Below are 13,524 nucleotides of genomic sequence, written 5' to 3'. Positions count from 1 at the left end.
TCTTTGGCCGGAGCTCATTGCGCAGTATACCCTAGACGGATAATTACCCCCTCTGATGTCATAATGTTTAATGAGCAAGTAACTCATAGTAGTTAGGTTGTGTAACTATTTTTTTTTTTTACATTAACTTGGAAGCCTGACTCAAACTCTGAGTGTTTGGGTCTAGAGTAGGTCTGAAAAGGACTCCAATGACTTCATGTCAGTTAGATATTTTTAAAACAAAGTCTGCATTGTGAACAGGGGTTGTGGAATGTGAAAGATGTTTGCCAGGCAGTGACGAGTTTGGATTGCATTTTTTGGAAATGTAGACTTTTTTGTCAAAAAAATAGTAGTCAAGAGTCTGTGAACTCTCATTTTAAATTTGAAGATTAGCTCATGGTAGTCATAGTTTCCCCCTTCAGCTGAGCTATAATGTTAGTACACATCCTGTGGGCTGTGGATACCGACAGTAGAAAGAGGCCAGTGGTAAATACATACTTCTGTTTTTCAATTTTTCCTTTTCGTTGTTGTTGTTTTGATTGAAACGTAAAGTAGAATCAGTGGTTTAAGGTAATAAATATTGAATATTTGACTGGTCTTAAATCATGAGGCCCAAGAGTATGCAGAATAATTGCTTGTCTTAATAATGAAATGAAACAGGAATTTTGCTAAACCCTGTACCATTTCCAACATAACAGTATCATGATGCTTCTCTTTTGCCATCCTCAAAAGTCACAAAAACTCACTGGAACACAAAAAAATATGATTTGAACATCATTTAACGTTTCCTCCTCGCCAAGCGTCATATATTAAATGAAAGTTATGCATCAACTGACATAAGACGTTAAGGCTTTGGCATAAGGCTAAACCCCTTTGGTTAATAGCAGCTCTTCTCTTAACCAAAGGTGTGATCCAACTGTAAGAATGTAATTATGTCATTATGTAGCTCATTAAACTACTGAAGCAGTAAATGACCTAAAGCAAATGAAACAAATATTCTGTGGGGAACAGGCTTCCGCCCCCACTCCTTTATTTATATCAGTTTACTCAGTTGTTTTCACAAAGACTGGAAGAAACAATGCATACCAGTATTCACAGCTAAACCTTTGTCTTACCTCCTTTGTTTGCGCAGCATGACAAATGTAAGACATCTATTGAGCTGGAGCACCTTTAGAGTTCAAAATTGAAAGTTTAAGAAATTCTGTAGTAGTGATGCGAAGACGTTCCTGGAAGTGGGCAGGCTTCTTTTCTGGGATAAGAAACTGAAAGTGCAACTTTTCCCAAAGTTAATAACTGACTCATCGGTCTCATATATACAAACAAACTGCATCTGTTAAAGGGTCCCGCTTTTAACAGGATACTACTTTCCTTTATTTATAATTATTATTTTACAAAAGCGGTATCAAAAGTTTTTAAAGAGTTAAATTTGTTAAGTAATGCTAAACAATCTAAGGAAGGATCTTGAAACAGACGAGCCAGCAGTTTATTTTCCTGTCAGGCACATACAGAATGTGGCAGTGTGGGAGAGTCATTGAAAATCCCCTCCAAGGCGGCTCATGAATCATTCCAAGTTGGTCAGGATGTTAGGAGACGATTTGTAATCACAGGCCAAGCCTTTTGTTTCACAGGATGAGGTAGCCCGCCGTCACACGTATGTGTTTTTTTAACGTAAACTTGCTTTCCTTATTTGTTTGTCTTTGTTAGATCTTGGCATAAAAAGGTAGTTTGGGTTTTATTGTGTGTTTTTCCAGGGTTTGAGATACAATTTGTTGATATTTGTGCCAGCACCACTACACCTGTGACTACACAGTCAAAACATTTCAAAATAATATATTCTCAAAAACTCTTTCTACGTGAGTCGCTAAAATTCTGTCAAATGAGCAACTTTTCACCAGAAACATACATTCCCATTTAAAGTCAGGTCAGTAGTGTCATTCTCTAGTTTGTTTCTCTAGACAATATACTGAAGCTTCATGAATATCCACAGTGTTGCTTCACACTTGCAAATTACAAACTGAGCACACATCTCATTTATTTCCTGCTTATAGCACTTGCACACAGATCATAACATTATCAGCCAGTTGTTGAAATTTGAGGACCAAACTCCTAAACTCTTTTAAAGTATCTTTAATTTTTCCCAAGTTAAAGAAAGTCATTTCAGAAATGCAAGTGCTCTTTGTGTCATTTTCTGACGTGTGACATTTGTTGCTGTTTTCTGTGTTTATTTGACAAGTTATTACATTTAAAACATGTTATGCAGAGGATGGCAGAGACATGAATACAGGAATGAAAGCAAGTTCTGGGTGAATGGATTGTAGCACAGAGCTAATCCCTCTTTCACACCCAAATGCTGACCAATGGGAATCTCCAGTCCTGGTTTGCCCTGTTGCATTTTGAGCCACACAGTCACATCCAGCAGGCTCACAGGGGGCTCACGAGTCAATGACTGCACACAGACTGCTGTTGGAAATGTGACTGGATGAAGTTACTATCCTGTCATGTGACCAAAAATAGATATGTATAGTTATGTGCAAGATTTTTTACATACATATTTTCAACTAAAAAAAAAACAGCACTAAGCAAACAGGGGGAACCTTTCCTCAGCTTTATTTTATGCCAGTCATGAGTTAGCAGCAAGTGGTTTGTAGATTAAGATATCAGCCATATGCAGTGTGCTTCCTCTATGGATGACACATACAAATTTAAACTGCACTCACGAGCCGTTCATTTTTAGCAGAACAGTTTGAAACAGTATGTGAGATAAATGAGAAAATTATCTGATGGCATTACATTGTATGCAGACTAGAAAGCAAATGTTCCCTCTTTTGTTCAGAAAATTGTAACAACTGGCAGATGCTAACTGAAAGTCTCTCTCTCTCTCTCTTTTTGTTTTGGTATGGCAGTGAATTAGTAATTGAAAACATATTTAAAACAGTATGTACTAATACTGGCTTCATTTAAAGCTCAAACTGTAACTGTTGTTGTTATTATTGTTGGTTTGCATTTCCCATAAATGAGCCAACACAGTGCTTTAACTACAACATCAGTAGCACAGTGGCACGGTGGTTTGCACTGCCACAGCAAGAAGGTTCTGAGTTCAATTCCACCATCAGGCTGGGGTCTTTCTGTGTGGAGTTTTCATGTTCTCCCTGGGTTCTCCGGCTTCCTCCCACAGTCCAAAGCAGGGAGTGGGAATAGGTTAATTGGAAACTCTAAATTGCCCATAGGTGTTACTGGTGACCTGTCCCCGGTGTACCCTGCCTCTTGCCCTAAGACAGCTGGGATAGGCTCTAGTGCTTTAAATATACAGACAAGAAAGAAATGCAAAATATATTCTGAATGAAACTTGCTTTCCAGTGCTTCCATAGCACATAATAGCTGTTTAACTGCATCAAGAAAATATCTCTGGTGTGTTATTGAGGTTAATGATATAGTATGACTGTTTTCCTGTTTTCCAAATGTAAATGTAGAAATGAAAGAGATGTGAGACTGAGAGGTTGTCATTTTGTGTTTGTGTTTGGTAGAAAACACGGTACCATCTATTCTCAACCAATTTGCTGCACATCCATCTCCTTGTAACTCAGCTTGATAATATGAGGCCAGTACTGAAACTAAATAATTAGTCTGCACAATTACTTAAAATCTCAAGACAAAAAAAGATCTCACCACTCCTTTATTTAAGTTAAATTTACTGAAGTACCAAATGTTGTGTTGTGTTGTTCATGGACTTCCCTGACAACGAACGACTTACTCACTTTACAAACATTATTCACTTTATTCACCAAATGGTAGCAATCACAATTGTACAGTTTCATATCTGTAAACTGGGAGACATTTAAAAGGTTGGAACAATCACGCAAATGGAAATTTTTAATGCATGTTTTCTCACTCTGTGCAAAACAATGATACACAAAAAAATTGCCAACATTTACAAGGAATGTTCCACTTTGTTGAATCTGTGCCATGAAGATTTAAGGCAGTTCTGAATGCAAAAGGGAGTCAACCGTGGTACTTGCAAGTCTACCTAAAAAAGTAGGTTAGTGTGTATATAACAAGCAAGCAAGCAATTTATTTATATATTACATACTGTGTCATATGCCAAGGAGTAAAAATGGGTTTTAAGGCGTGTTTTAAAAGTGGACAGTGAAGGGGCCTCTCTAATGTGCTGGGGCAAATTGTTCAAGAGATTAGGAGCAGCAATAGTATAGTACCAAAAACAATCATACAAATAAAAAACAAAAGCTAAACCTTTCTAGAACTTTTGCTAATTGTTATGAGCCATCAACCCTTACTGACAGAATGACAACTGCATTGAGTGTTTGTTTCACCATTATAACCAAAAAATGATATAACAGGAGTATTTGTCTTGTGAACCCTGTTGAAACTGCTACATTTTACTAATATAAAGAAAAAATATTCTTCTTGACTGGCAAAGCCTCATGACTCTAACTCTTTTTACTTTGATGACACAACATGTTTCTGAAGTTTGGTAGAGCACTGTTCTGGTTGCAGCAGATGACGTACCAATGAGTACAGGTCAGGATTGATCAAATCTAGTTGTTTGATACAATATGATATGATTTATTGTCCCCTTAGGGAAAATTGATGTGGACCCAAGTACTGTACTGACACAGAGTTACCACCTGATGGCAGAGTTTGTTCAGAAGATGTTTCTAGGAGGAATATCTTTTAGTATTTATACACACAAAGTAAAAATTCTCATGTCTTTTCAGGTCCAGGTAAGTGTCATAAATATACAGCCATGAATTCAGACAGTCCCTCCCAGTTGACGAATACAGTAGTGAATATGGAAGCCTCCTCCTTTCCACTAACAACAGCTTGATGTCCGTATTTACTGGTAAGTTTATCTTGCTTCTCCTGTTTTAGGTCAGTCTCCTTCCAGTGCATCCTTAGTACAATGATGTGAGGTAATGTTTGTTTCAGTGTTTTCCAGTCCAGCTATACATCTGTATCCATCTCTGTAACTCTCTCTGTACACACACACACACACAAAAAAAACACCCACACCAAACTTACTATTGAGACGGAAAGAAACATGGATAAAATAAAGGCATTTAAAAGAAAAAAACAACAAAAAAAACAACAACAACAACAACTATAAACTCAAAAACACAAATCAAGCAAATGCAGTCTCACATTGTAAAGAATTTATTGCAGGCAAACAATACTATAAATAATATTTACAAACTATAAAACAACATTCCGTTTAATGGGAGCCACAGATTGCTGGTAAACAGTCTTTCAGTCTCGGGATAACAAGGAGTCTGTTTCTGCAGTTTAGTTATGCAACCCTGACCTGCAAGATGTGTATATATTTGAAAGTACATTCAGGAAATCAATTGGATTTAGATGCAGATTTCAGTTTTCAAGCTCTGAATTTTCCACAAAGGTCTTTGTCAATGTTCGCTTCACAGTTTGTGAATGAATTTAAATATTTTCTTATACAACATTTCTTAATTGGCACAGCTTTCCACAGAGCTTTGGAACACTTTAGTTAGCTGCAGCCAGATGAATAGGTGAACAGCCCAAAATATAGTGTTTAATATCGACGGTGTGATGCAACATCACAACAGTAGGGATAAAGGCTGTAATACATAGTAAAACAACCACCTCACTCATCTACAGAGAATTTAACATCAGGATAAAGCATCTCTGTGATGCTGTTTTTCTGGCCTCTACCTATAGACTGGGGAATTAATTAGCAGTTAACAAATTATGCACACATTAGATTAAAACACATCCACCTTTAAGAAAATAACAAAAAAAATCCACAGCAAACTACTTCCCTCTTGGCATTTAGTTTAGGCAAAGGAAAGAAAATCTTGGAAGCTACTTCAAAAAGAACAAAGAAAAAACTTCCATGTCAAAAGAAGTCTAAATTCTTCAACCTTCTGAACAGTTATCCCACTGATTGTCCCAATTTTTCTAATCAACACTGACTGAAAACAGTGTCGTTAGTGCAACTATGAACAGCTCGTTTTGTTAAAATGCTTGCAGTAAAATAAAAATCTGAGCCTATCAAATACTAGTTTTTTCTTTTTCTTCCGGCACGTTGAGTGGGAAAAGTACAGTATATGCCTGCTTCAGACTTAAAGATTCTTCGCTCTCACGTCATTGTTGTCGTTTCCTCTCCGACTCTAAACAAAAATTCTCAAAAGCTTCTTCTATCTCTGGCTCCATCTCGTCCTCAAAGTCGTATCTGTGAATGCAACACAAGGGATTTAGAGGCATGGATGTTACTTTTAAGATCCTTAAAAGTAAAATGTGTACATTAAAGTATTTGGCATTTCAAAACATATTCACAGAGACACACACAGCTCTGAGAAAGAGAGAAAGAGCGGGCGGGGGGGGAGCAGGAGTGAGTTAAGCCCTCTTTCACACCCAGCTGCTGACTAAACTGAATCTGAGACTGTGGTCAGCCCTGTTGCATTGTGGGGCAGTCAAACACAGCTGCCAAGCTCAGGGGCCCGGAGGTCAGTGGTGGTCACATGACTTCTCTTGGGAAGCTACTATCCGATCACATGACCAAAGTTGTGCAAGCATGGTGACACGGTTGAATTCATACAAAATGTGGTCTAAATGACACCACGGTAACACGATACGAAGATTAAGCTAATTAGTGCACCTGCAGTGTTACTGTGTGTGCGCACTGTATGAGAAAGGTGTAATACTTTTACAGAAAAACTCAAATTATTGCACTTAGCGGCTCACATTTGTAATTCTCCAGGTTTACATACTCTTACTTGCCAAAATAAACAAGGAGTTTGATATCAGATGGGAAGAGAACCACAATGATGTCTGCAACACATTACATGTCTGGATTAATTGTGCGCCTGAAGGGCATTCAGATGTACAAAAATGAAAAAAAAAAAAATGCTGATGCTGTATTCAGCAAATTCAGCATTTGGTGCATGACTATGGAGGGTAAAACTGTCAAACTAAGAAATGAGCCAGTAAATTAATCCAGTTCACCAAAAATAATGAAGCTTTTTAACAAATACTTTATCTGTGTTTCTATTAAAGCCCACATTTATGTTTTCACACTGCATTTTAAGTGTATTTTTCTTTCAATTTATCTACTTCTACCTTTTCTGTGTTATTTTCCCTATATGTATTCCTCTATTTCTATGTGCATTAGCAGAGAATTAACAGGTGTATCTAGTTAACAAAGCAAGAAGCTTCAGTAAATAAGATAAGATGGGGGGAACCAAAAATAAATAAATAAGTCCTTATGATCCTTATCAATTACATTTACAGTGGATACTTACACTTCATTTCCATTTTCACCATATACATCATGGAAATAGTCCTGCCTGTCCAGCATCTCTTGGTATTTTTCAGCATAATCTGTAAAACCATAGAGATAACAAGATCAGCATCATAATCGTATGCCAACTTAAAGTAGTAGCAGCATGTAAATTACATACAGGACAATGACCTGACTGAGGAGAGCCAAGAAAACAGTTAAAAATGTGTTGAACAACACAGAGGTAATTGTGCACGGGTCAAATTTAGAACAATTAATAGAAAGATTCTATTCTATTCGGCAAATATATGCTGTTGTTTGAACTTAATAGTATGCACTTACAGCCTGCTCAAACGCTACTAGACAATCCCTAAAAGGACTACAAGTGGACTGGAAACAGAAACTTGAAAAGTGCCAGTTTAAAAATGCACATATATTTTAAAAAGTCCCTTGCCTACAAATGTGTGCATATCCACATGAGGGGCTGATTTTTTAAATTTCTGTATGCATGGACATCTCTGTAGACTGACCTGGGTCTGCTGCTGTGAAAGGAGTGCCATCTTCTGTGTAGAATGTAGGTTCATTCTGGAAGGTTGAAACACAAATGCATGAAAAATAAGAAATAAAGAGCGAGTGAAAGATGCAGAATTAAAGGAAAGACAAAAAGAGTGACATGAGGAGCATGCCACAGTTAAAACTGACCATGAAGTAGTTGGGGTCATTGTCTGGTGTGGCACTGCTAGCTGCTGCAGCCGCATGGACTCTGCCCCAGTCACTGGACCTCAGCTCCACTAGTTTAAGAAGCATCTGTCTCACATCTCTGAGAAGAAATATTAATTAGAAACTTTTATCTACATTTATCTAATCAAGCTGATATGGCAATTTATGGCTAAATCTTAAATTATGGCACATGCTCCCTTGATCCTAAGTTTAGAAATTTAGAAAATTGTATTCATTTTCATGAATATTTCACGAAAATAAATCAAAAGATTTTTGATGAGCTGATGAACGTGTTCACATGTGACAATCAGAGGCGACTATCTGTCTTTCTTTTTAACTACAAAGTTAGATTTAAGAAGAAGTGGTACATAAAAGATCAGACTGGTTGTCACACCTGCTGCAGGTAGCATCCAGAACAATATCTTCTATTCTTTTGATTAATTCTCCCATGTGCGACTCTCCACTCTCTTTCCAGGCATCATCCAGGACAGAACCTGTCAACTGCAAATTCAAAACATATTCTTATTTCCCTCATAAATAATGGACATACATCAAAAGATTTGAAAAAATTAAATTAAATTAAAAATCTGGTAACATTTTCAACTGAACTCTGACACCTTAAGCAGTTTGACAGCGCAGATGAGATTTGCATCCACAGGACTGGAGAACAGACTGATCAACAGGTCCTTCAGAGCACCTAGTAGGACACGTGCTCGAACTGGAGGTCCCTGTCCACTTTTTATCTAAAAAATAAAAGATTTACACACATGTGGAAAAGTGAATGACACAATTAAAAGCTGACAGCAATCTGGTCAGTATTCTGGTGTTTGGGACTTACACTGTGAGATGCTCCTTCCAAGCTCCAAAGACAAGATTAATAACTAGCTGCCAGGAAGGTAGTGAGGCTGCTTATTAAAAGAAAACCTTGCATACACCAGGACACTAAGCTATGCAGCATTTCAAACACTCAAATTATATTTGGTGATTCATTTTGGCATTTTTTTCATCTGTTTGAGAGCAAACACGATGGATTTATAGATTTAATGGCCGATTCCCTCTGTCTACTTTGAAAGCTCTGTCACTGCTAACCAGCATTTCCATACTTGTGTTTTCCTACTGAAATGTTGCCCAGATTGCTTGTTAACATGTCTATATCAGCTGCCTTAAAAGTCTCTTCTCCTGAAATCAGGAAGATTGAAAACTAACCTCTTCTGAATGCAGCTAGCGACTGTTTTCTTTGCTGTGATCTGTAGCTCTGCTGCAATCTAGAGGGCCACTCTAAACCAGGACCCGCAGCAGGTGGAGAACTGATTCATGCGCACTTGCACGAGGCTCGCTAAGGCTGAGAACAGACCAAGGACTACTAACACTAGATGCTCTTTTGAACAATAGAGTCTTACTATAGGAAAAAGACTCACTGGGGTAAGCAGACACCTCCCAGCTACCAACACAAACAGAATCCAAAGGAGACACTGCAGCGACTCTGAGTTCTTACCTCCAAATGTAGGTACAGCTCTCCTAAAAACAGCACATACGAGTGGAATTTCTTCTGAGTCTCTGGCTCTCCACGAACAGCTGCATCCCTTTGTTGAAACTCTGTCTGACATCTGCAACAGACAACATTCTTACTTTTGAAGTGACAAACTGAATCTATGGGTGACATTCTGTGGTGCTGTACACCTTACATATGTTTATTAACTCTTATATTTATATGCCAGGCAGGTCACAGGGTAAAAGTCTGGCCCCATAGTTTGGAGTGTTGGTTTAAAAAAAGATAAAGTAAAAAAATATATAAAAGTTTTGCAGAAATAGTGAAGAAAATAAAATTCCCATCTTTTTACCTGAGCCAGCTAATTACTTACAACAAGCAGAGATGGAGAGTGCCAGTATTATAACAATTAATAAACTTGTATTATTTTATATTGATCCTGCCTAGTGCAGTGGTTAAAAATGGTTATATACATCTTGATTTACTTTTCATAGGAGCTTGTCCAAATATTTATACATACAAATTAGAAGGAGAGGGGGAAAAAAAAGACCTTTTCAGAAGGAGCTGACGAAAGTTGCCGCTTGCCGGGGTGATTATGAGATGATGGGAAAGATAGTTACAAAGCCTGGCACCAGTATAAGCGAAGTTTGGAATAGAAGTGGACTGCAATAAAAAGAAAGGCAAAGATATCAGTGAGGTCCCCTTTATAGAATTGCATGTATTGTAAATGCATTTTGTAAATATGTGTCTTAAGGTTTAAAATTATATTATACACTGCCTAAAATTAAAGACTGAACCTGTGTGTAGATCAGCTCCACCAGCTCCTTCAACAACTCTTCAGTGGTAACCCAGGAATTGAGAATACCAGTAATGTATTCAACATCTGACTCAAAGGACCCTGGCGAGGAACTCAGGTGGCCAAGAAAGTCAGTGACTGTATCAGCCAGAGTTGGTTCGCCATAATAGGCATCGCTGTCATCATAGTAAGCGGAGTCCTTTACAAAAATTGAAAGAAAAACATGAAAACTCTGAGAAAAATTCAACTATCACCATAAAATGCATCAGGATTAATGTGTAGTGTAAAACTGTTCTCTTACATCATTTTGGTTAAATCCCAAAGGGACAAATTCGGGAGCATTAGCTGAAAGCTTTGATGACTTGATCATGGAATCCACATCATTACCACCTCTTGAAGTGTTGTTGTAATTTGGACTCTGTGGAGGTCTGCTTTGTCTTCTATAATCTGGAAAAACAAAAATATTTTCAGGCTTTGCTTTATGGGAGACTACAAAGGTGTTTTTCTAAAAAAAATAAAAATAAAAATACTGCTGTAATGTGGTTTATTTTTAACAGTCTTTGGGGCAACAAAGAAGGTCTGTAACACTGAGGAACAAGCTTTATCATCGGATGAGTGGACAATATATAGCACTACATGGGCTCTGTCATTGTTTTACTTTTTTTGGACTTTTGATTCCCTTGACAAAAATACTGAACACCTTTGACACAACAGGTGGAAGTTGCTTGCAGCATGCACACAGGTTTGACATGACATTTAGACCACCAAATAAAACAGGCAATATAAGACGCAGCACTGTCCAAAAACTTAACACGAGAAATGAATGTTAGCTGTGTGTAACAATACAACAACAGCAAAGACCAAGACATGGTACTGTCTTGGTCTTTGTCTACTGTTAATGTTAGTTCAACAGAACTAACTTTGCACTATTAAAAGGTGTACTGTGTTTTAGGAGAAGCCCAACCTCAATTTAAACACTGGGATGCCAAAACTCATTTATCTGATGAAAAATCTGACCTTAAAATATGTAAATGATTCTGGTGTGTAGTGCCCAAAACGGATTGTCTGACAAAAAAAGTATTATATAATTTCTCAAAAATATCCCTGACGAATGACAACTTCTTTTGATGCAGAAAGAACATTACCTCCTGAAGGTAGACACTACAATCAGCTTTTGGCAAAGTGATTTTAATATATTTATTTATTCAGTCTCACTGACAGTAAAAATGTCTTTCTTTTTATTCCAAGAGCTATTTGGCCAAGAGGGCAGCAAAAACTGCAGTGAATGCAAATGTCCCATAATGATGGGACACATTTTATTGTTAATTTACCAGCGCACGGTCATTTGTCTGTCTTTGAAATGTTGTGTATTTACACACTGGCAATTTAAATTTGATATATTCTTGACAGGTATCTGATATCTTCTTTGCAGAACAATTCGGCAGAAACTTAATTTTGAGATTCGGTGATATTCAGTGGTTATCCAGATCCACAGTGAACTACCTCCTGTGTGGTTACCTCAGGGAAAGTGTGCATTCAGGTAAATCCTGCATAGCTGCAGAGGTAAAACAAAGCATCCAGAAAGACTGCATCCATTCCAGTCTATATGCTAAGCGACCCTGTGTTTGGATTAAAAGGGAGAAAGTGCATAAATGTTCTCTTCCTGGTGACCATCTAAGGAAGGTAATTCATAAATCTTAGATAATATGAAGAATATGTAATAAATTTTAATATTTGCACTTAACATCATTATTCTTATCAAAGATACTTGAATTTAAAGTGTCTCCATCATTATGGGACATCCTGTATAATGTAATAATTGTATATAGATATTTAACTGTCCACAAAAGGACTGCATTGATTATAATGCAGGCTACAGAGTAGGTACAACGCAGACTTATGAAGATACTTGCAAAAAAGGTCATTTCTTTATTTAATATATAATCCTGCTGATTAAAGACTATTTAGCAATGGAAACAAATATATCAACATAGAAAAGGTGCTAACCACTTGTTTTTCAATAAGAACTAAACCACCACTTTATCTGAAGCGCCACAAATATGAATTACGGATTATTCATGACCTCATTCCCTGTCATTTGTGCACCATTCGTGTATTTCTGATAGTTCGTGAGGTTTTAGATGACTAATACTGCGTTTTCCTCCATCAAGTATTACTTACATTCATGATAGCCGACTTACTCTTACGGTAAAGTGTGGTCCTCTGACAATTTCATGAAAGCCTCTTTACTAAGTAAGCCCTTAAGAAACAAGATCCAGGCTCCTAGTCGTGCAAAAACTGGACGTTTACGGAGTCTCGTGAGCTTTTTTTAAATCGTTGCTTCACTCCCCAGTGCCAAGCTAGTTCTTCCTCCTTTTGCGCTGACGGTGGGCTAACTTTAGCTAAACCAACTCTACAAGTACAAGCACAAGTTTAACCTGGGTAAGACAGAGTTAACTAAGTGCGAGCTTTATTTAGATGATGCCTAAGATCACATGAAATCCAACAAACGTGTGGATTTCCCAACCGAAAAGCACTAAGGTTAGCTTTCCCTTAGCAGCTAGCTAATGTCAACTCCAGATTTATCACAACCGAGCGCTCCCCAGAGGAAAAATGTCAACCAGATAATATGTACACTCAAACAAACACATTCTGTGCTTTAGTTCTCCATGCCATTGAGTTAAAATTACAAATACCCGAAATCTGAAAGCAGCTAGCTGAATTAGCTGAGCTGCTGTTTGACAGCTCCGTACCTCCATCAGGTATGTCGCTGACAGAGCCAATGCTGTTCTCAGTAAAAGGAGGAGTTGTTCGCGGCTGTCTCAGCGGCTCTCTTTGGTTGAAGAGCGGGGTCTTGCTGTCAGCGTCCCCAACGCCAGTCATGAGTCCGGGGTCTGCTGGAAAATTACGGGATCTCCCTGCTCCGGGAGCTCGGTCGAAATTCTCGTTCATGACTGCTCGGTGTCAGCCTCGGCTCTTAAAACAGCATCTGATATAAACGAAGGTGTTCCGTTCGCCCTTCCAGCTGCCGTTTTCCGTGCGTAGCGGCAAGTGCTTGTGTTTTTATGACTGTAAAACGCGTCCTATCTCTCTTTCATGGTGGCCTTTTCTCTATCGGATAGTATCAGTGTGTAATGCTACATAACTTTTTCGGGCACTTCCTTTAACAACAAACTTGCTGTCACTGATTATCCAGAATAAAAAAATCTGCCTCCCTCTAGTGGCACGGAGTGGAAGTGGGCGCTGCAATAAATACCGTCTTGCACGGATCGT

General features: G+C 38.0%; 1 protein-coding gene across 1 annotated transcript; it reads right to left on the bottom strand.

The window, feature by feature from the left end:
• Nucleotides 1–5,132: 5,132 nt before the first annotated feature.
• On the bottom strand, nt 5,133–13,420 carry paip1 (poly(A) binding protein interacting protein 1). Its single transcript, XM_063490411.1, has 11 exons — nt 13,005–13,420; nt 10,553–10,698; nt 10,253–10,450; nt 10,006–10,118; nt 9,462–9,573; nt 8,584–8,709; nt 8,361–8,467; nt 7,949–8,066; nt 7,777–7,831; nt 7,269–7,347; nt 5,133–6,199 (listed from the first exon to the last, which is right to left on the bottom strand). The coding sequence occupies exons 1-11, from the start codon at nt 13,201–13,203 to the stop codon at nt 6,112–6,114; spliced, it is 1,341 nt and encodes a 446-aa protein (XP_063346481.1). The 5' UTR covers nt 13,204–13,420; the 3' UTR covers nt 5,133–6,111.
• Nucleotides 13,421–13,524: the final 104 nt, after the last annotated feature.

This window comes from Pelmatolapia mariae, linkage group LG12 (assembly GCF_036321145.2).
Source record: "Pelmatolapia mariae isolate MD_Pm_ZW linkage group LG12, Pm_UMD_F_2, whole genome shotgun sequence".
Lineage (NCBI taxonomy): Eukaryota > Metazoa > Chordata > Actinopteri > Cichliformes > Cichlidae > Pelmatolapia > Pelmatolapia mariae.
This window is presented reverse-complemented; position numbering and strand designations above follow the sequence as displayed.